Source organism: Cyrtonyx montezumae, unplaced genomic scaffold, assembly GCF_038088225.1.
Source record: "Cyrtonyx montezumae isolate F1298 unplaced genomic scaffold, pur_monq_1.0 scaffold_23, whole genome shotgun sequence".
NCBI classification, from domain to species: Eukaryota; Metazoa; Chordata; class Aves; order Galliformes; family Odontophoridae; genus Cyrtonyx; species Cyrtonyx montezumae.
In genome coordinates, this window is record NW_027071970.1 from 12,092,886 (window position 1) to 12,114,099 (window position 21,214).

General features: G+C 43.9%; 1 protein-coding gene across 1 annotated transcript in view; it reads left to right on the plus strand.

The window, feature by feature from the left end:
- The window catches only part of PPIL2 (peptidylprolyl isomerase like 2), a 41,768-nt gene that overhangs the window by 1,712 nt on the left and 18,842 nt on the right, over window positions 1–21,214 (plus strand). Inside the window, exons 6-12 of the mRNA XM_065739287.1 lie at window positions 2,887–2,938; window positions 4,836–4,927; window positions 5,450–5,539; window positions 10,508–10,583; window positions 11,475–11,635; window positions 12,221–12,296; window positions 13,459–13,565. Of these exons, the coding sequence (XP_065595359.1) occupies window positions 2,887–2,938; window positions 4,836–4,927; window positions 5,450–5,539; window positions 10,508–10,583; window positions 11,475–11,635; window positions 12,221–12,296; window positions 13,459–13,565 (654 nt within the window). The remainder of the gene's footprint in view (window positions 1–2,886; window positions 2,939–4,835; window positions 4,928–5,449; window positions 5,540–10,507; window positions 10,584–11,474; window positions 11,636–12,220; window positions 12,297–13,458; window positions 13,566–21,214) is intronic.

Genomic DNA, 21,214 nt, shown 5'->3' on the forward strand with positions numbered 1-21,214 from the left:
AGAGGTGTTTGCAGAGGGCAGATACAAGGAGAGCATACATAGAGATGGGTCTTTCTGAACTGGAAACAGGACCAGCCTGCCTGAGGTGTGCTTTGGAGGGGTGGGGATGTGACTGAAGGTCTTTTGTTTCACATGGAAGTGCAGCAGTTTCATTCAGCTTTGCTGTCAGCAGTCTGAACGAGCTCATGACCACGAGTTTTTGAGGCCCCTGGATAGAAGCACGTTTGGGCAGATTCCTGCCCAGAGGAGCAGACAGAAATTTGTGTGGGTTTATTCTTCAAATCCTCACATCTCTGGGAAGCAGAAAGGGCAAAGAAGGTGGGGTTTACCCAGACCTGTGCTCCATCAGAAGAGGCAGCAATGACAAGGGATGACTCAATGGAAACAGCGGCCGTGCCCCATCTGCAGGCTGCTGCTGTGCCTCTGCTGTCCCGTGTTGTTGCTTCTGATGCTCTTAGCCCTGAATTTGTGGCTGCTGTTTCTGCTTAGTGGAGGTGCCGCGCGTTTGTGGCCGTTTGTCTTCGTTATGAATTCAGAACTGTAATTAAATGAAGCATTTTTTGTGAAGGCTGCTTTTTCCTTCCTCCAGCGGAGATTGACTGATGTGGGGTGAGAAACGGTTTGGAGGTTGAGCTGTACATTCAGTGTGTCAGCTCCCTTATGTTTTATCGCTAAGAAATTCATGAAAGTGAATGCTTTTAACTCCTGTAAGGGCTCGCTGGCTCCTGCTGTCTCTCTGGGAGGGCTGGTGCCTGTGGCAGAATGGACATTGCCATGACAACAAACTGACATGCTTAGAAAGCTTTGCCTTCTTTTGATGGAGAATAAATAACAGTAGATTCACCCACATGTGAGATAACCATGTTTTCAAATGAAATGAAGAACGTGGGGTGGGGCAGAGGGGGTAAGGTATGGTCTTATATCACATTCTTTCATAGTTTCCTGTGCAACATCCTTCTTAGATGTCTCTATTTCTGTGAGAGACCAACATGGATTTTCCATCCCAGCCCTGCTGGAAGTGCTGCCCTGCAGGTGTTGCTCTGCTCCAGGCACGCTGTGTGTGGTGGCACAGTGCTGCAGTTGGGTTTCAGCTCTGAGTGGCCTTCTTTAGGCCAGGGCCATTGGAGCATCACAGCCTGGCTTTGCTGTCCTGGTGCTCCTGGATCTCCCTCCTGTCTTTCTTCCCAGGTGTTCGATGTGCTCACTGACTTCTCACACTCTCTCAGTGCTGTTGCTCTGACTATTTCCCACATGTTTTCTCATGGGCAGCTCTCAGTGCATCTCTGAGGCTCTTGGTACAGCAGGTGGCACAGCGTGGCCCGCTGCCTGCACTCAGGAGCTCCTGTGCTGGGTGTGCTGGGAGCAGAGCTGCTGGGAGGGCACTCGTGTCCGTGCAGAGCTCTCGTCCTGAAGAGGCTCCAGGCAGGACACGTTCCTCACATGCTACACGAAAATCACTGTTGTGTTGGTTGCTTTAGTTTACTGCTGACATCTAAGAGCTGGTCTCAGTGAGGAAGATGCCAGCACGAGCAGCTGATGCACCACGAGTAACTGATGCTGGAAATGAACCTTTTTCTATAGTGTGGAAAGATGTGACCCGAAATACCATCAAGTTCCCCTGGGTATGAGCCCAGGGGCTTGGCAGCACTTCTGGCAGCACGTTGTACTGTGGCAGATGAAACAGTGCACTGCAGCTTTTGCTGCCTTTAAAGTCTGTACAGTTCAGTCTCTTTTCCACTAAATTTCTGTCAACAGATTAATGCAGATCTTGTGTCACACTTCACTGTTTCTTAGGAAACTGTTTCCATTTTTTTAACGATGCTCTGACGGTCGGATCCCATGGGCTGGGAAGATCACATCAAGGCCTTTCTTTAAACGATTGGTGTTTCCAGAGGTATTTCTAAAGAGTTTTTTTTTTTCAGGAACATAATTCATAAATCAGGCTGTCCCGCTGCAGATGCACGCTGCTTTGTGTCATGGAGTTGTTTAGGTTGAGCACATCTGTCCAGGCTCCTAGGTTCATTTTGGCAGCTGTGCTATTCCCCTACTGCTTCTCTGACAGTTTTTTTCTAGTGAGAAGTTAACTGAGTAGAGGAATGATGTTCTGCATGCAGTTAATCACTCTGGACTTGCTGTTTCCTTCAACATCTTGGATCTTGGAAACGCTGGGCATTATGAGAACCCACCTGAGCTGCTCAGGTGCCCATTCTGGGAAAAGGACTGATTGTTTCTCTGAGAAGGCCCTGTGCTTCGTGTGCTTTAACAGTCTGTTTGGCAGCGAAACCGTTTCTGATAGCTGAGACAATCAGAGGGCTTTTTTCCCACTGAGATGCTGGCTCAGCATGGCACGTGGGATGGGCTGGGAGCTGTGCTGAGCACTGCTGAGTGCTGCCCCGCTGGGGGCACGCAGCCCCGGGGGGGAGGAACAGCAGCACTACAGCTATCTTAGAAGAGGTAGAGAGCCTGACTGCCAGGATTACACGCTGCCTTCGCAGCTCTCAGAGGTCTCTCCTGAAACCACTTCTGATCGGCAGCAGTCGGTGCCTGTGCTTGTTGTGTCCCTGCTCAGGCAGTGCTGGGGCAGAGCTGTGCCACCTCTCGGGCTCATTTGCTTTGCCAGCACTGTACTGTATCAGGCTGCAGTGCAGTGAGTAAATCAGCCGTACCCCAGTTGTGCTGTGTTGGTGGGCTGCGCTGGGATCTGTGTTTGGGGTTCTCCTGATTCAGACAACGTGTGGTGTAGTGTTAGCACACAATGTGCTGTTAAAGTGCTCACACTGATGTTAGCATTTCTAGTTAAAGTGCTCACACTGATGTTAGCATTTCTGTTATCTCCATGTTTACATTCTGTTGTCACTGATTTCCCTCGTGCTTCATTTTCTTTAGAAACTCGACGCCAAATCGCTTATAAAGCTGAATTTTGCTAAGAACAGTGAAGGTAAGCACACTGACTTTCTGTTCTCGTCTGCTCCTTTCCTTCTTAATGAACACTTGTGTGAATCCCAGTTTGTCTTACTTGTGGTGAAGTGTCATGGCTTGTGCTCTGTCCTGCCTGTAATGTTTTCTGAGTAGAATAACTGCTGCAATCAGTGTGTTTACCTTTAAAGCCCCGTTTCTGCTTCTCTCTATACTGGGGAGCTGTGAATTATTCTGCAGTTTCTTTTTAATACAGCTTCTGTTGGAGTAAAGGTAACATTTATTTGAGGGAAAAGTTTCAAAAATGTCTCTGTGTATTTTCTCTTTTTTTTAACGTACTTTGGTGTTATTTGCTATTCACTTGGTTTTGAGCAACTTTTTGTTTATAAAAGGAATTGGTCTTAAATGAACACAAGGGATTTTGTCACTAGTGGCACATGAGGAAGCAGCCTGCAGCTGGATTTCTGCAGGATCAAATGCATAAAATCTGCCATCTTTCCTTGAAGAAGTCCACTTCGTTGCAGTTCATAACAGTGGGGTGGGATGACAGCAGCCATGCAGTTGTAGAGTTCTTTTCCATATAAAGGTGAATGGTGTGTCATTAACAAATCGAGGGGAAAAGCAATAAAACAGGGAGACAAAAATGTTGTGTTTGTCTGTCTGCAAACCTTTATTTACATCTTAGCACACAGAGCCATTGCTACATCCATAGAGTCCTCTCTGTTCATACTTGTACAACAGAAATGTCTTCAGACGCAGCAGTTCCTTCCATTCCACGATCCCTCCTTAGTGGAGCACCTTTAATTCAGCGTGGCCTCAGGCACTGGGTTTTTGCTGGGATTAGCAATTGCTGGTTTGTTCTTTTGCTGTACAGCTAGAGCAAGGCCTCACGTTTCCTTACTATGTTTGTGCATCCATCAGCTGGGCTGTACCCTGCTGCCACTACTCAAAGTCCCTTTTTAAACTTTCTCCTGAATCTGTCGTTTGTTTTCAACTCACTGCCATCAGCAGAAGCAGTGCTGAGCTGCTGCTTGCTTCTCCAGGCTGCAGGTTGGTGCCTCCTCTGGCCCATCAGTTAATCAGTAAACACTCTGCGGGTGCTTCCCTTCCTACTCTGCAGGTGCTGTGAGCAATCTCTGTTCTGGTTTCCCTGCTGGTTTTGATTTTCAGATGGTAATTAGGAAAAAAAGAACCAAACAGGCCCAACTTATTTCAGTCTCACCCAAACACTCAGGTCTGGCAAAATGATCGAGTGTTTATAACCTCCTTTAATTGCTTCTGAGCTCATGCCACCGTTTTTCTTCTTCCTCATACACTGGCTTCCATCAGCGCGCTCGTTGTAGGCATGCTTAATATTTATGCTGACCCTCCTGGGGGAAATTCACAGCGTGGTGAGAGCAGAAGCTGCGTTCCTTATCGAATACCATGTTCAGATTTAATGGCATTCTGCTTGCTGCATTTGGATGCAAAACACTCTCCTCTCTGAAAGGCACAGCAGTCACCGTGAGCTTCATTGGATGTAAGCTAAACTTGTACTTCTGGGAACAGCACCAAAAGGAGAGTTCTGGATGTGTTAAGGTACAGAGCTGTAATTACAGCAATAACAATTACAGTGTGGTCGTTGGTCCGTGCCACGCGCGTTGGGTGAAGTTGTGTTGGGGGATTAAGGGCAGTAGATTTCAGAAGTGCACTTTCATTGCTTGGTTTACGATTCTCTGAAGTGTCGCTTTTACTTTTTCTTCTTTCCTCTTTGGCACTGAAGAATCAAAGCACAGTTAAAGCACCATTAAGTACACTCTGAATTTACCTTCGTATTAAGAAGAAATGTGAATGTCCTTCTCAGAGGAAACAGAAATCAGCTGTTTCAAATTAGTTGCAGGGGCTCCACGCTAAATCCAGCCCCCTTTCCTCTCCCTCAGGTAAATACCACTGTCCAGTGCTGTTTACTGTATTCACCAACAATTCCCACATTGTGGCCATCAAGACAACAGGCAATGTGTTTGCCTATGAGGTATGTTGTCTGCTGCATTTCATTATTAGTATTTTATACTTGCTGTGCTTCAGGTCACATAAAGCTTTGTAGGTAGGCTTTGTTCTTGTTTTACAGCCAAGGAAATGAAGAAGGAGATGGACTGACTTCACAAACTTGTCTGACTGTAGCAGCGGGTGATGTCAGCTCAGTGTGAGAGCTGCCTGTCTTCTCCCATCTGTAAAATACTTCTCCAAGAAAATTCAAAGATGTGGGTTTTTGTGGTACTTCTGTGATGAATTTGGTTAAAATGATGAAGACTGCAAAGTTCTTTTTAAAAAATTATTATTTTTAAAACCACAAGGAAAAACCTATTGACTTCTGGTAGGGATTAAATGGCTTTTCATCTTCAGGCACACAATGAAAACATTGCAGCTGCCAGCTGAGAATGAAGTGCAGCATTATTTTACCCTTTGCACTTCTTGAGTGGTATCATGTATTTACTTGAATATTTACACCCTAGAGTTCATTTTCTAACGTCTGTGCCTTCCTCCTGGCTGCTAGGCAGTGGAGCAGCTGAACATAAAGCCAAAGTGCTTCAAGGATCTGCTGACAGATGAGCCCTTCACTCGGCAAGACATTGTGACACTGCAGGTAAACTTCTGTCTCCTTACATGCCTTGTAAAGCAGGCGTTGCATTATGTGTAGTGTTGCAGTGTGAGTACAGGATAAATAGGCAGAGAAGTGTTACTCTGTGTTTGTGTCCTGGAGAGGGGCAGAAGGGGAACTGCTCTGTTGTCTTTGTTATCCAGATGGGCCACAAAAGTACCACGACATAAAGGTTAATGAACCTCTGCAGGTGATTTTTATGTGCTTTGGAGATAAGCAGAGTGCTCAACTTTGTGTGTGGAAAAGAAAAGGGGGTGGTGCACAGAAAGAGTCATGGATGCAGTGATGCACTGTAAAAATGGGAATTCTGACAGGTGTGTCTGCAGTTGCTCACTATTTCACTGGATACTGATGTGTGTTTTAATTGCACGCCTACATGTAAGCTTTTTGTTTGTTTTTCTCTAAGTGTTACCTGAAACAATGCTGTAATAGCACTGATTTACTGGAAGATAGGTCCAGAATCACCCCCAGCTCTTAGAGATCCAACACCAGGATAGAAGTTTGTATGTGTAAGACTTTCAGGTTGAAGTTGGTTGTCCTTATTCTTCTGAAGGTCCCTGAGGCAGTCAGAGGTTCAGAAGACCACTTTTCAAGGCTGTTTCCCTAAATGTATTGTAGGTTAAGCAGCAAACCACAAGATTTTAAGAGCTTCCTTTGGAATGTTTCCTTTGTTCTGAGTGCATTCCTGTTTTTCTTCTACCATTTTTAACAAAATTAACACCTTATTAAAACAGCGTTGTAAATGTAAAAATACAAACAAGTATTTCAAGTTTTAGAAATTCTTACAAGTGAAATATAGTATAAGAAGTTCTGGAGCTTATTTAAAAGCAGGAGTTGTAACCTTGGAAGATTTTGGGATAGGGCAAAAAAATTCTAGGGCTGTTGCTACTGGAGTGAGTCAGTATGCATCTCTCATCATCAGGTAATTGCCACTAACCAAGAGTAAAACATTCCAATTCAAATAGAAAAATGAATTCATTTACATATAATTGCAAATGAAGTGTATCCCTTCTTCCCTGCTCCCCAGTCCTGAGTACCATGTTTATAAATATTTTTCCCTCTATTCCTTTGGGACTTAGGACTCTTCAGGCTAATGCAGCAAAGTAAAATGTTTTTAACCCAAGGAATGCAAAAAGCTTGAGTAGATGGGCTTCTCTTGAGGGAGCTGCTCATTACAGATGGCTGTTAACTGCACTTGTGTAGTGTGCCATACACTTCTCAAGTGAGATCAGAAAGAGCAAATTGTCCTTGTTTTTGGGGTTGGTCTGGAAGAGATTTTGACCATTTTCCATTGAACATATGCACGACACCTGCTGCTACCTCACAGCCATACCTACATTTGGGTGTGGTATGGCACCCAGGTGTTAAAAGTATATGTGGTGTAAGAACCTGTTGTTATTTTCTTATCTTTGTGTAAATTGTTAAGAGACAAACGTGTGCCTCCTTCCCAAGCTCTCTGACAGCACTGTGCAGTGTGGTGGCTTTGCCTTGCCAAGCTCTGCCACCTGCAGCTTTGGTTCTTGGCCAGAGTTCGTGACTGCAATCTGTTGTGTTTCAGTCTGTAGCGCCAGAGCTCCGTCCCAAATCCTGCTTCTCTTAAAAAACCTTTCAATTCTTGAAATTTCTCTCCATTTTGTTTTCCCATTGCCACCTGTTATTTGAGTGCTGTGGTATCTGAGGGTGCTGGGATTGGGAGTGAGTTGGTAGCACTGCCTCGGCTGTTTGTCCAAAAGATAAATATAAAGAAAGTTGCTATAAAAACATTTTTTGCTTTGCAAATAACAGCTGAATAGGACTGTCTGTAATAGCTGTGTTTATCAGTAGGAAATAATGCTTCCAGACTGTGGCTCTGAACGTCCCAGGGAGCAGGTGAGGTACCTGTGCTGGGGAACGTTTGAGTGACGTGTGAATGCAGGCTGTGCGATCACCCTTCTCCTTTTTGCTGCAGGAAGGGCACAGCTGCAGCTGCAGGGATGTTTGCAGAATGGCAAGTGACCCCAGGCGTGACCTCTGTCTCCCAATGTGTGTCTGCTCTCTGCTGGAACACAGAGGTCGTGGGGCACAGCATGGCAGCTTTACATCAATCTGTGCAATGTTTTAGAGCTCCTCAGGGCAGGACATAAAGTATAGTGCCATATCCCAGTGTGTGAGATTAATTACCAAACCTGGAATTGATGTCAAGCTTGGTGTAGTTACTCAGGCAAAAGATGTCACCTGTTCTGGTTTAATATCTTGCTGACAACGTCAGAAGGACACGTGGAGCTTGAACCCCTTCCTGCACTGTCAGTCATAGTGTTACTGACTATTTTTGACTGTAGCTCTTTACCCCCAGGTTGTATTTTCCTTTCCTTTCCTTTTCTTTTCTTAGCTGTGGTCTTGCCACAGACTGCACTCAAACTTTCCATTTTTCTGCGGTGCAGGCATTATTTTTTCTCAGGTTCTCGGGTTCACTTGGAGGTGGCTGAGCTGCACGCTGTTTGCTGGTATTCCTCATCTCATTCTTGTTTGCTCTTTGTGTAGCAGAAGCTCAGAGCAGCCTTTCTCTCAGCTGTGGCCAGGGGCTCTTTGAGAGCAAATTCTGCACAAGTGCACGGGCAGAGTGGGTGAGAGAATCGTGGCATAGCAGAATGTGTTCTGTGCAACCTGTGCTCTCAGCTTACTCAGGAGGGTATGGCCCTGCTGCCATCGTTCTGCTGTTGTTCTCCAGTCCACACAAAAGCCCTCGAGGAGACTGCATCTGAGGCTTCTTGTGGCCAAGGAAGAGACTGCCAGAGTGGGCTGAGTGCCTTTGTCCAAGAATACCATTTTCAGAGCTTAGATGACACCTGGGGGTCGTTTGGAAAGCAGCCGTGCCATTTCATTAAAATAATGTTGAGCTCCCAAGCTTGGAATCGTGTTTATCACAGGAGGTAACGTGGGTTTTGTGCTCCTGAACTTTGTCATTCGAAGGCAGTGTTCCTGGAGGTGCTCTGGTAAGTGCTGTGTCCAGCTGAGCTGTCAGAGGGGAATGGTGCACCTGAGAAGTCAGCAAACTGCAGCAGCACTGCTTTGGGCTGCACTTGGAGGGGCTGTGCGGGTGCTGCTTCTCACTGATGGGCTTCGAACCGTTTCCTTAAACGGGTGAAACAGAAAAGTGGCAAGGCTTAAAGAGAAGAGGAATAAAACTTGAGATGTGCTGCTTTCAGGAGAGCATCAATTAGTCATTATAGTTGGCAACACTTTGTAGGCTGTATCTCTGTTAGCAACGTGCTGAACTTCAGTTCATAGTTCATTGCCTGAATAAGAGACCCAGAGGCTGCTAGCTGTGATACTGGAGAACGTATCTGTAAACACACTGAGGTGAGAGCAGGCCGAGCTCCTCCTTGTGGCTCAGCTTGGCTTCTGGTCTGTGCAGTCGGGCAGCACTCAGCTCCTGGTTTTGGAGTAGGCACGTGGATTTTCCACCCCACAGTGTACAGTGAGACTCCTGGTGTGCAGAATCAGGAGCACGAAAGAAAACACTGCAGATCAGAGCTTTGATCAGGGCAGCCTGGCTGGGCGTGCTGCAGGGCGGGGATGTGGTCCGTGGTGTGCACGGAGGGGAGGCAGTGGGGTGCACTGCAGCACCCCCACACCGTGTGCGGGAGTTAGAGAGCCCCGGGAGGCACTGTGCAGGAGGGGGAGCACAAACAGGTTTGCAGAGTTGCTCAGTGCCAGCAGTTGGGCTGGTTAGGGCAGCAAATAGCCCAATGAATTGCTGCAAAGCAGTTTGAGCTGATGTGTCATGCCACGCTGGGCACAGTGCGCTGGGATTCTTACAGCAGCACTGATTACAAAATGCTGTTTGCTTTTGAACACTGCACAAATCAGTAAATCTGGAAGCTTTATTTACAGGAACACAGTGAAGTTATCTGCTTAATCTTCCCTGCCACCTCCTGACCTCTCCCCTCCCATCTGTACCTCATGAGAAGTCTGTTTCAGGAGTCAGTCCCTCCCTTCAGCTTGGCCATGAATGGCAGAAATGTGGGCAGTTATCAATCCGTTTGTCTGCATTAATGTTAATACACAGATTATTTTCCTCCTTTCCTGGAAAGAGTGAGCTGTCTTCCTTACCTCATCCTTCGTGGTGCCACATTGATATGCAAGGCAGTGATTCCTGTCAGGAAAAGCTGCAGTCTGTGATAAGTGAAGAACGCCTGGGAGGGAGCAGGCAATCTGTGTCTTCAGGAACATGCTGAGCCCTTTGTCTGTGCTTTCTCCATGTATCTCACTGACTGTCGCAGTACAAGGCTGGAGTTATCTCTGTATGCACACAGAAATGAGTGTGAGGGTGGTCGTATTTTTACTCACACAAAATAAGTTCAGGAGTCAGAGAATGCAAAAATGGATAAAGAACCACAGATTCATAGAATTGTTTGAGCTGGAAAGGGACCTGCGAGGGCTGCCAGGTCCAGGTCCCTGCAGAGCACGGGGCACAGCTCCAGCCCTGCTCTGAGCCTGTCCCCTGAGCTCGGCTGTCTGCTGGGACGTGGCAGCACCACCAAAGGGCAGGTCCTAATGTCCTGTCCTCAGGAGATTTATGTAAGGATGATCAGCTTCTAATGCAAGATCTTCTGGATAAAATGTGCATTTTTTGGATAAAGGAAAGGATTGGGGGCTGGTGGCTGCTCAACCCATCTCCCATCCTTAAGGTAGATTCTGCTTAGGTCTGTTAGCAGCTTCTGTAGGCAAAATGAGCAACATTTGGGGCTGAATTCCAGGCTCCTGGAGGAGCCAACTAAGCAGGCTGGTTGTTACCTATGGGGTTTGATTAATTTTAAGGAACTGTGTCATTTTTTCAGTCGCTCTGATCTGGAGAGTGGCACTTACTGTCTCTTCCTGTTAGTTTACTGCAGGATGTCTCCCCTTCCAGCTCATCTGTTGTGTTAAGTGCCTGTGAAACTCTCTGATGTTTTTCTCAATCATTATTTTCAGGATCCAACAAACCTGGATAAATTCAACGTCTCTAACTTCTTTCATGTTAAGAACAACATAAAAGTAGTTGATCCAGGTAAGGCTGAATTGAAGGTAGGCTGAGCAAACACCAGCCAAATTTTGAAACTGGCCCTTTCTCATAAGAAACATGGATAGATTTTGGAACAAAGATGCGATTTGTTTAGAAATCACCAACTGCCTCTGAGTGCTGTACAGACACAGAACGTTTTCCGTGTCCTATAAGAGTATGTGGAGAGAGAATTGAAAAGAGGAGGAAAACCAATTTGCTGGTAGCCTTGTGCCAGAGCTGAGACCAGGAAAGCTGTGTCCCATCAGAGGTTGCTCTCAGCTGCTGCATGCTGGGCATCTCTCGTGTTTAACTGCATGGACGGCGTGTTGTCTGTCCTGTGCAGGTGGCAATAGACATCTTCCTATGGCTTTGCAATTTTTGTGTGATTCTTTGATGGCTAAATGCTTACTGATATCTACTAATATCACATAATTGGAGGAAAAAAAGTCTCTCCTGTGTCCTAGGGGTTTCCCCCAGAAGCATTTCTAAGGAGGGCTGTTTGTGTCTGCATTGCAGACCTGGTCGTTCAGTGGTCGAAGGACAGGATTTTATGTTGTACCCAACAGTCCGTTGCCTTTATTGTTCTATAAAAGTAATTTGATTAGACTTGCATAGATTTGCATCATTTCTATTGGTTGTGAAGAAATCTGTGGTGATTGATTTGATTTTTCTTATACACAATCGTATCAACGTTAATTGAGTCATATTTCAGGCTATCTTGTGTGTAGTGTTGCACATTGCTTCTTGTCATTGCTTCTGCAGGAATAAATATGTTACTTTTTTAAGAAGTAGAAGTATTATCTGAAAGACTTTTGTAACAAGGAATGTGGTAAGCTGAATGAGAACAATATAGGATTTTTCTTCTAATTCACAATAATTCAACTTTGTCTTATCTAGATGAAGAAAAGGCAAAATTGGATCCATCTTATTATCTGAAAAATACAAATACAGAGACCCGAGAGACGTTACTGGAGCTGTATAAGGAATTCAAAGGTGATGATATTCTAGCAGCTACTATGAAGGCTCCTGAAAAGAAGAAAGTGGATAAGCTGAACGCTGTGAGTTGACTGAATTTGTACTGTGACACTAGTATACTTCTTGAAGAGAGAATACTGCAGGATAAACAGATACCATTCCTTATTGTTATGGTAAAAATCATAAAACCATAACACTTATGTTTTCAGTTACGTGGAAGTTTATCATGTGTGTCAGTGAATTACTTGGTTGAATCATTATAAATGAACATAAACATTTTAGAAATAGAGCACAGTAAGAAGGAGGAACTTTCTTATGTGGTCGTGATGTATGTGCTAGGAGAATCTTTTTTTCTCAGATTGCAGTCTCCTGCTTTGAATTTGTTTATTGCTGCTTCCTGGAGTTGCTGGCAGAGGGAACACTTAAGGGCAGTACAAGCAAATAATTTCTGGTGGGGGCAAATATGTAAACCAGCTTCAGTTGCTTCCCCATTTTTTCCACTGTAATGCAGGATTTTCTCTGGACTGTTTTAAAGGATGTTCTTCCAGGTGCATGTCACTGTGTGTTCATGGTTATCCAAAGTAATATATATATATTTATATAGTATTTAAAATAGATAAATTCTAAGATCTTCTGTCTTTGTCTCTCGCTTTTTCTTCTGCAAACAGGCTCATTATTCCACTGGAGCAGTAAGTGCTTCCTTCACCTCCACTGCAATGGTACCTGAAACTACCCACGAAGCAGGTACCAGAGCTATGTACTCACTGTTTGCTTACCTTGCAGATTTAAGTGTGCTCCCTGGAGCACACACTTTCATGGGGATAAGGAGTGCATTGATAAGCAGTCAGTGATGATGCCTTGCAAATGTACCCCCCAAGCAGATAGATATATACTTTCTAGTGATCTCATTCTAGAGATAATGGGGGGATTAGTTTAATCTTTGAATGGCAGTTACTGAAATTAATGAGATATTTTCTATACCTAGGACCCACAAAATGGGGTATCTGCTTACATAAGTTAGTGGTGAAATATAATCTCTTGCATATAAAGTCTTCACCACCCTTTTGGTCCAACCTAGTTTGATTAGATTAACAGCATTTTTTTTTTTAATGAGAACTTTTGATTTACTACTTTTCAAAGTTATACTCTATGCAAAACCACATTTCAGTAATACAAAGATTTTCTTTCATTTGCTATCCCCAGTATAGATGTATAAGCCTTACAGAATGTGAACATGGATTAAATAGTAGAGCAGTCAGCATACCCATGTGGAGAGAGCAGTCTGTCTTCTGGCTCTTAAGTGTAGAAGTCCTGAACAAAGATTGAATGTATTACTACAGCTTCATGTTCTCCAGGTTCAGTTCCTGAATTATGGAGATTTACACCTGAATCTTTGAGCATCAAAAGTGTTGGACTAATTGGACGCAATGGGAGTGGAAATACTCTAGATTGATCCCTTGGGTTGACTTTCCAGTAATGTAGCTTCATTTGCTTTCAGAGCTGGACAGACCCTCAGAGCTGGATAGATCCTCATATGTCAGCAGTTTGTGGTTGGCTGATGACAGCCTGCTTAACTTCCAAATCTGACAAGAAATTATTTGGTTTCAGAGTAATGTCTGTGATGGGTAGACATTACTTGAAAATTATTGTGTGTAATATTGAATGTTTCTGTGACTTAAAAATACAGATTATATTGTTGGCTCTCAAGGAATTGGTGGCTTTCTGTAATGGAAAGTGTTTTGCACAAAGAGATGAATGTGAAGTTATTGGAGAGAAACTGCAAAATACAGTCCCTGAATACCTGGTACTCCAGGGGAGCAAGCCAGAGAGCAGAATCGAGCGACTTGTTTGCTGATCAATGAATAAACTTCTACAGAGGTAACAATTGCTTTTTGCTTTGTTACAGCTGCTATTGAAGATGATGTTGTAAGGTACCAATATGTGAAGAAGAAGGGCTATGTACGACTTCACACTAACAAAGGAGACTTAAACTTGGAGCTGCACTGTGACATGGTACTGTGTGCCCCATAGGCTGCAACTTCTAATTTGTCTCTAGATAACAAATGTAGTAGGAGCTGGCAATGGAAATGTCCAGAGATGTGGAGTAGTGTATAGCTGTAGTAGGTACAGGTAAGTAATTAGCTGTTGGTGATTTTGGTGTGTTTTCTGTATGGAGTTTCATCTTACAAGCAAAGTACTTTAGGAGATTCACAAAGAAGGGTTTCTTGAATATCAAATGATGTATTCAAACACAGGAACTGCATGTAATAGGTGTGTTGCATCCATTGTGGGTCCAGACTGGGTGGTCTGCTGTGATATGTCATATTTTATGTATTATACTGCTGCGTGTATAAGTGTGCTCTTGAGCAGTGTCACATGTTTTAGTGGGGCAACTTCTAATGTGTCAAGCTTTGTGTTTAGAGCTTCACGAGCTTGAGAGTGACGGGTTTTTTGACTAACCATGCTGGGAAAAAGGAAGATGAACGAGTAAGGCAGTCCTGGCAGCTTTCCCTTCTTTTCTGTCTCACAAGCAAGGAGCAAGATATGTGCAAACTTCTCAAGCTGATCTATACAGAGAATATGAGAATCTCCACAACAGCTTATGGTGCTAGTAATCCTGTAGGTCTCTGTCATCCATGCAGGTGTTTTCCATGCTCTGAAATAGTAACATGTAGTAAGGCAAAAAGCAGAGGATGTTACTCCAGCAATATTTGGGGGAAGCAGCAGAATGAGCAGATTGCATTGAATCATTTGTTTTGCCATATGTTCTGAAGCTGGCTTCTGGCTAAAGCAGACTGACTGCAGCTATTCTTGTCAGCATGGTTTCTTTGGCCACACGTGTGACCAGTATCACTCAGTTCCCCATTATAAATTTCCTGTATGATATCCGTTGTGTTTCCTTTGTTTCTGGATGAATCCCTGTTCATCTCCCTTTTACACACTGCTTTGTTATGTGCATGCTGTGTATGGTTTTGCACACCCAGACCTGCATGAGCACTGGCCATCTGTTTCTTGCATTTCTCTGTGTCAAGCATATCTGTATGAAATAAGCAGACGTTTGGCTTAACTTGAGGAAGAAGATATATATTTAGAATAGGTAGAAGAACTGACTGCTTTGGGGAGGTTTTCACAACAGTCACCTTAGGTCATTGTCTGAGGTCTATTAAATCAGCTCTCCCTGGAGATGCACATTTTTCTCCCTTTACTTTATAAGGATCTTTTGCTTCTAACTTCATTTTCCTGAAGCACACTGAGCTTAGGCACATGAGGTAGCTCAGTGCAGGATAGAGCCAAAGCCTTACAAATACATGATGTGTAAATAGGTTGCACGCATATATGTGGATCAGCTTCAGTGGATCTATTCAGATTGCAAAGGCAGACACAGAAAAGGGGAATTGCTGAAGTTAAGGCCTTCAGGCACTTTGCATTCACTCTGCTTGAGAATATGCACAGTAGTAGGATTTCATCACATGATGTTTTCATTAATGCTCTCTCCTGGGTCGCTCTGGGATGCGTTTGGAACTCTGTAGTGCAGCAGTGTATATGCAGGATTTTGTTTCTCTGCAGAAGTGCTGAATGTGGGTAAAGCACTCTGTGCCCCAGTGGCTGAGTCCCTTGGGTGCAGCCCGAGGGAGTTGGAATGTGTCCTGTGCCTGCCCAAGTTAATGTTGCACGAGCTTTTGGTGCTTGTCTTTTCAGCCTTGCTGAGCTTTCAGTGTAGCTGGCGTGGGTAGTAACAGCTTTTCAGAAACAAATGGGTGAGAAGCAGTTTTCAGCCCAAAGCACTGTACTGGTACCTGCTGATAATGCAGCAGATTTGGGGCCCTGGGTTCAGTGCACAGTTCTGTGCTACTCAAGTGAATGAGTGTTGATGACAGTGCATTAGGCTCTCACTGCTGTTTGGATTCAGCCAAAATGTGTATCATTTGGGGGATTCATTTATCTACTCTCTCCCAAGCAGAGTAACTGCAGGAACAAGCATATGATTTATGAGCTCTATTACAGTAGCTTCTTTTTTAGAGAACTGGGTGTAATCTGACTGCTTGCTGCCTTGACCTGACTGCAGGTTCCTCTCTAACTGCTCAGTGATATCCTGTGCTCGGATTATTACAGAAGACATAGTAGTAGTGCTTGAAATTGCAGAGTACTGCAAGTGTGTGATTGTGAAGTGCTTGAGGAAGCCTGAGTCTTCAGTTGCTATATAGGCATGCTAAATGAATACTTGTGTCTAGAGGTAGAACTTGGAACATTCAAATTACTTTTTAAATAGTCTTATGGGTAAGGCTTAAGTATATATTTTGAGGTGAAGTCTTTTTGCCAAAATAGAGAACCACAAATGACACGCTTGCTGTCATAGAGTGCATGTCTATTCTGGAGTCTTCGGTTGCATTTTCACAGCTATGGGCTCTCTATTTAAACAAAATATCCTTGCAGCTCTAATCAGATCCGTGTGCACTGCTGCTCAAGTCTGTTTTTGTCCTCAGCATTCTTCCCCAACCTTGGATTCTCTCTCTCAGTCCCCAGTTCCTGTGATTCCAGTTCTCTTTGGATAAGAAATAGTTTTCCCTGGGTATATACAAAATTCTACTTTGCCAGAAGTGGTTCTGATTGATGCAGAAGATTTAACACATCCAACATGCTGTTCTTTCAGCTCTGGTCTTACACATTGCCAAACAAGTAAGTGCTGAAGAAATAATTGATGAAAGGCAATGAATATTGCTGGATTTATTGTGTTTTGTTTTTTTAGTTCCCTCAAGTTCTTTCAGCTGCTTTAATCAAGATGCTTTTGGGAACAACTGTCTGTATTGTCTGTGGGTATTCTGCTCTGTTAGTGGCTGTATTGATGAAGTTAAACCTTGTAGGTGGTGAAGCAAAGTCCTAAAGCAGGCTGGAGGCTTCACCCTGAGGAAGAAGTCAAATTGAACTGGAAGTGAAGGTGGAAAAGGAATGTGGTGTAGTGGATAGATTGGAAAGCTAGGAGCTGGAAAGCCCTGACTTCTGTGCCTTTGCTACTGATACTCTGTGTGATGTGGCTGCATCATTTAGGTAGTTTGGGTTTGGATATTTTTCCTTGAAGCAGTGGCATCCTGTTTGTCACTTCACAGTGAGCAATAAATACGGGTATAGTTTTGAATTCCCAGACAGTGGCATGAGTCACAGATGCCTGCTTGCTCTCGTGCAGCAGCACGGACTGTCTGTTCAGACCAGAAGCTCTGCATGAGAGCAGACAGTTCTGGACTCCTTGTCTCTGCAGCTGTGAAAGGGAATACAAATGCCTGTCTTTGCCTACAGGTTGCTTTGAGGCATGTGAGATGGATTTCAAAGCTCTATCTAGCACTGCACAAGTGCTTTTTGAGGTTTTAGGACCTGACAAACTCTGCTTAATGATGATGTCTTGGCATAACTATCTGAAGAAGCCGTTATTCTACAGACAATGATGTTTTAATCCTTTGAGGCCCTCTGACCTATTAAATATGCCTGTGATCAATAAATGTGTAATCTAGCCCCATTCTTTGAAGTCATCTTTCCCTCTGCGTGAGGGACTGTTCCAAAGATCAGAAGCTTATGAGCTTCTTATCCATTTCCAATGGCAAAGAAGTGAGTTGCTTAAGAAACACTTTGACCTCCTTGCATGACGAGGTGCTCCAGACTTCCTGTGAATGTCTCATTTTCTTTCCAAATTAAACAACTGTTGTACTCACTTTCTGCCAGCTGTATGGCAAATATATGGCAAAAAAAAAAAGATATGGTTGAACAAATCATTCAAACCATCCTTTTCCAGCAGCAGAACCCCCAAGCCCTGGCTGTGGGGATGAGGAGGTGCTCACTGAGCTTCCTGCACACCTATCCCTGCACCGTGGACCTTGCTGCCCTTGGCTCTTTCTGTGCAGTTTCCAGGTATCCTTTGGCTTTGGGTTACTGGGAATACATCTTTCACATCTGGAGCTTTCTGCCTCTGTAGCACCGTTGGCAAACTGGATCTGGTGGAGGGATTTGGTCACTATTGGATTCTCTTCGGCTTTTTGACGTTTGGTGGTGCAGGAGTCCCATACCAGCTGCATCTGCCACTTAGCAATCCCAAACCTGAGGATGAGGCAGGCACTCTGCAGTTACACAGCTGCTGCTCTTCATCTCTTTCTGACATGTTTCTTGTCCATACCTTGGCTCTGATGAGAACAGGGTGACCTTGGGAGGCTGACAGATACCAGAGCTTTGCTGTCTAGTGTGGCAGTGATTAGAAATTGGATTTTTGTGCCACTTGCAGACTGAAGAAATGCCAGGGAGCCACTGTGGGACCTGGGATGCTCCAGACTTCGCAGCTGCTGGAGGTTACTTAAGCATTTCAAATTGGGTTTTAAATTGGGTTTGTTTTCTTCTCCAACAAATAAAAGTTAGAGGGAAAGTAGTAACTGCAGCTAGGAATGGTGACTCTGCCTCCGGAGAGCTAGCAGTTAGCACTGACAAATTAGATGCGTGAATTAGATACCCTGTTTAGCTTGAATTGTCCCCAGCTAAACTGATTGGTTGTCCCTGTACTTGCCAAAATGTGAGAACTAAAACTGGAGCGTGCCATTTCTTATTGGCAACTTGTCTGAGCAGAGCGTGTCAGGTTTTGAAAAAGTTTTCAGTAGTGTTGTTAATGTCAGAACTGAAAAGTGAAGAGTGGAATGCAGCAATCTGCTGCAATCTCTGCTAAATAGCAGTTAAATTACAGTAGGTTTCTCTGTAATGAGAATGCCATGGTTCTACTGTTTGTTCTGAGAAAACTTTGATGCTTTGGGGTAGCAAAATAGATAAATGTTTGCTATCAAGTGAGCAGTCTTTTACCTGAGACATAGTTTGCTCATTCTGAGTATTGTTTAAATACCAGCAGGAGTCTAGCTGGGTGTTTCACTCCACATCATTTTCCTGTCTTGCTGGAGCTGTTCTCCTGCTCGCAGAACACAAATTGTGTTTGCTGCAGGTATGGCCAGGTTGGGAAGGTTGGTCTCCCTATACAAACTGCATCTTCTCTGAACTGAACCACAGCAGGCCACTGTCGTTTGTTACCACAACCTGTCAGCAGGTGATCCCCTCCCACACGTTGGAGGATTGTTTTAGGGGGAGGCAGAGCTGGCAGGAGGAGATAAGTGTGTGTAGGAGAAAAGTTTTGAGATCCCACACTGAAATTCACCCCACGCTTTTGCAGTGGGTTTGGTGGAGTTTTTGGTTTTCTTGTCCCTCTTATAGTCCATTTGATACAGAGTGAAATACAATAGCTTAATCTGCCTTCTGGATTTTGCATTGAAGTGCACTAAATGCATTTGTGTGACTTTAGTGGAGGGAGCAGATACTTGCACCTTAGAGATGGTGACTGCTGAAACTTCTCTGCTGTTAGGGCTGTAACACTGCCTCTGACTAAGCCCTGAATAAAGCCAAGCTTTAATTAGGGCAAGTTTGTTCCTCTGGGACGGGTAAGCTATGAGGACTGTGTATTGAAAGGGATGGGAGAACTGAGTTTAAGCCTTAGCAAATCAGCTCTTTATGGCTCATGCATTAAAACTGCTAATTCTAGAAGAGATGGAATGAGCAGTTAGAGGAGTGTATATGCTCTGGAGTTGCTTTGTTGTTGGTTTTTTTATTAAGTATGTAAACAGACTAAAAGAAAACAAAATTTGCCAGGGGAGATCTATATTGGAAAAGGAAAAGTTATACTTAGTTGGAAGCCTTCAAAATTTTTGTCACTAGTTCATGCCTCTTAGTGGCAGGATTCTGGCATTTGTACGATAAGATTTCGATTCATAAGGAATCAGCTTTTCATTATTTCAGATTATTTCTGCTTTGATGCATAGGAATAATGGAAGAAGCTCTGTATTTTAGTGCAACTACAACTGTTCATCCAATTTAGAGAGACAAAAAGAAATGAAAGGGAAATGGCATTAGCACAGGGAAATTATACAGATGTGCAAATGACAGCTTCTGAATGCTTCGTGTGAAATTTCTCTTCCAAGGTTCATGCAGATCCTCGAGGGATGAAGCATTTTGAAATGATTAGCTCTTCACATAGTAAAGCCTTCTTCCTTGCAGCCATAGCAACAACTCAGTAGCTCATTTTCCCCATCTCGTGTACCTTGGCAACAGGGATGCCTCAGGTCTTCAGTCTTCTGGTTGGCTCTTAGCTGTCCAATACAAATTGTGAGGTAAGCTGACTTTTACAAATGGAGTGACCCATTTTAACTGATGAGAAAGGAGAACTGCAAAGTGAAAATCATTTTAGTATAAATGTTCTTTACCTTAGTGTTTGTCGCTTGGAGAGGGCAGAAATGTTGTTAATTTGAAGGACATGGTGCAGAGGCAGATTCACTTACGTTATCCTGTCAGGACCAGAGGAAAGGAGGGTTTCCCAGCTCTGTCCTACCACTGTCTTGAAGAGAAAAGCTTTCCACACTTTTTCAGCTTGGCTTCTTGAGAATATTGTTGCTGGAGTTGACTTAAAACATAACCTTTTCTCTGTTGTTGACCTTCTAATCAATGGGATTACAAAAGAAGGTGACATTTTTGCCTTGGCTTTCATACATGTATGTCTAGATCATAGCAGGACAAAATAATGAATACAATATCCTTCTAAATGTAAAAAGAATAAAAAGGGAGATGTTAACTGTTGTTGCTGTTGAGATGAGAACAGCCAGAAGTGAAAAGAGCCTGGAGCCCATGTCAGTAAGGAGCCAACGAGGAGGCAGCTTTGCCTGCTGAACTTTGTGTATTTCTGGGTGCCAACCCCTCCTCGTTCAGAAATGATGTGAGGCAAGTGGCGTGGAGGAGGGATGTGAAAAAGCAAGCACCCTGCTGGTACTCCAAGACTGTGAGCCTTGTGTTTTCCACGACGTCTCACACTCAGGTATTAAAGTTGGGTTTGCTTACACACATTTTTCATCAGCCTTTGTAGCTGGAACAAAGGCTGTTTGTGTGGTCAGTGCAGAACGCAACTTTATTCTGCACAGTCCCTGTAAACCTCACACCCTTCGCTTCTCCCGTGGACAGGATGCTGCTTGAAAGAGCTGCTGAAATGTGTTTGACAAGAACATTAGCTACTCGGAGTAAATCTGATAATCTGAGCCTGGTACGCTGGATAACTGCGTGCCTGAAGCTGAGGTTTATTGCTGATTGAATGTAAAACTTGTTGCTCGTGTCTCTGCAATAAAAACACCATGAGAGATAATGGTAATGTTGCTAAGGAACTGTTTACCTGCCAAGTGTATCTGTATGATGCCTGCAGTGACCATGGCAACCAATTTGGGAATTATTTAAAGAAAACCTGGCAGTGAAATGCTATTACAGTGCATGTACACTGAGTATTTCTGTAGTTGCCTTTGAAAAGCCCATTTCTGAGAAGAAGATGCAACTGGAAAGCAGTTTAAAGGGAAGGGTCAGCACAGGTACTGCCTAGAACAAACATCACTAGGGCTAGTGTTTTTTAATGCGTGCTTTACAAATCACATATTGAAAATAAACAGGAATTCTGTTTTGGGTATCAACAGTGCAAGTTTAAAGCTGTTTGATGCTGATCAGTAAGGGACTTGGTCTTTCGCCTTTCTCATTTCTTAAACATTTAGTTACAAGTTGCTGTATTCCCCCCAGAGAACTTCCTAACTTTGTCTTTCTCTCTGAAGAGCACTTGGTTC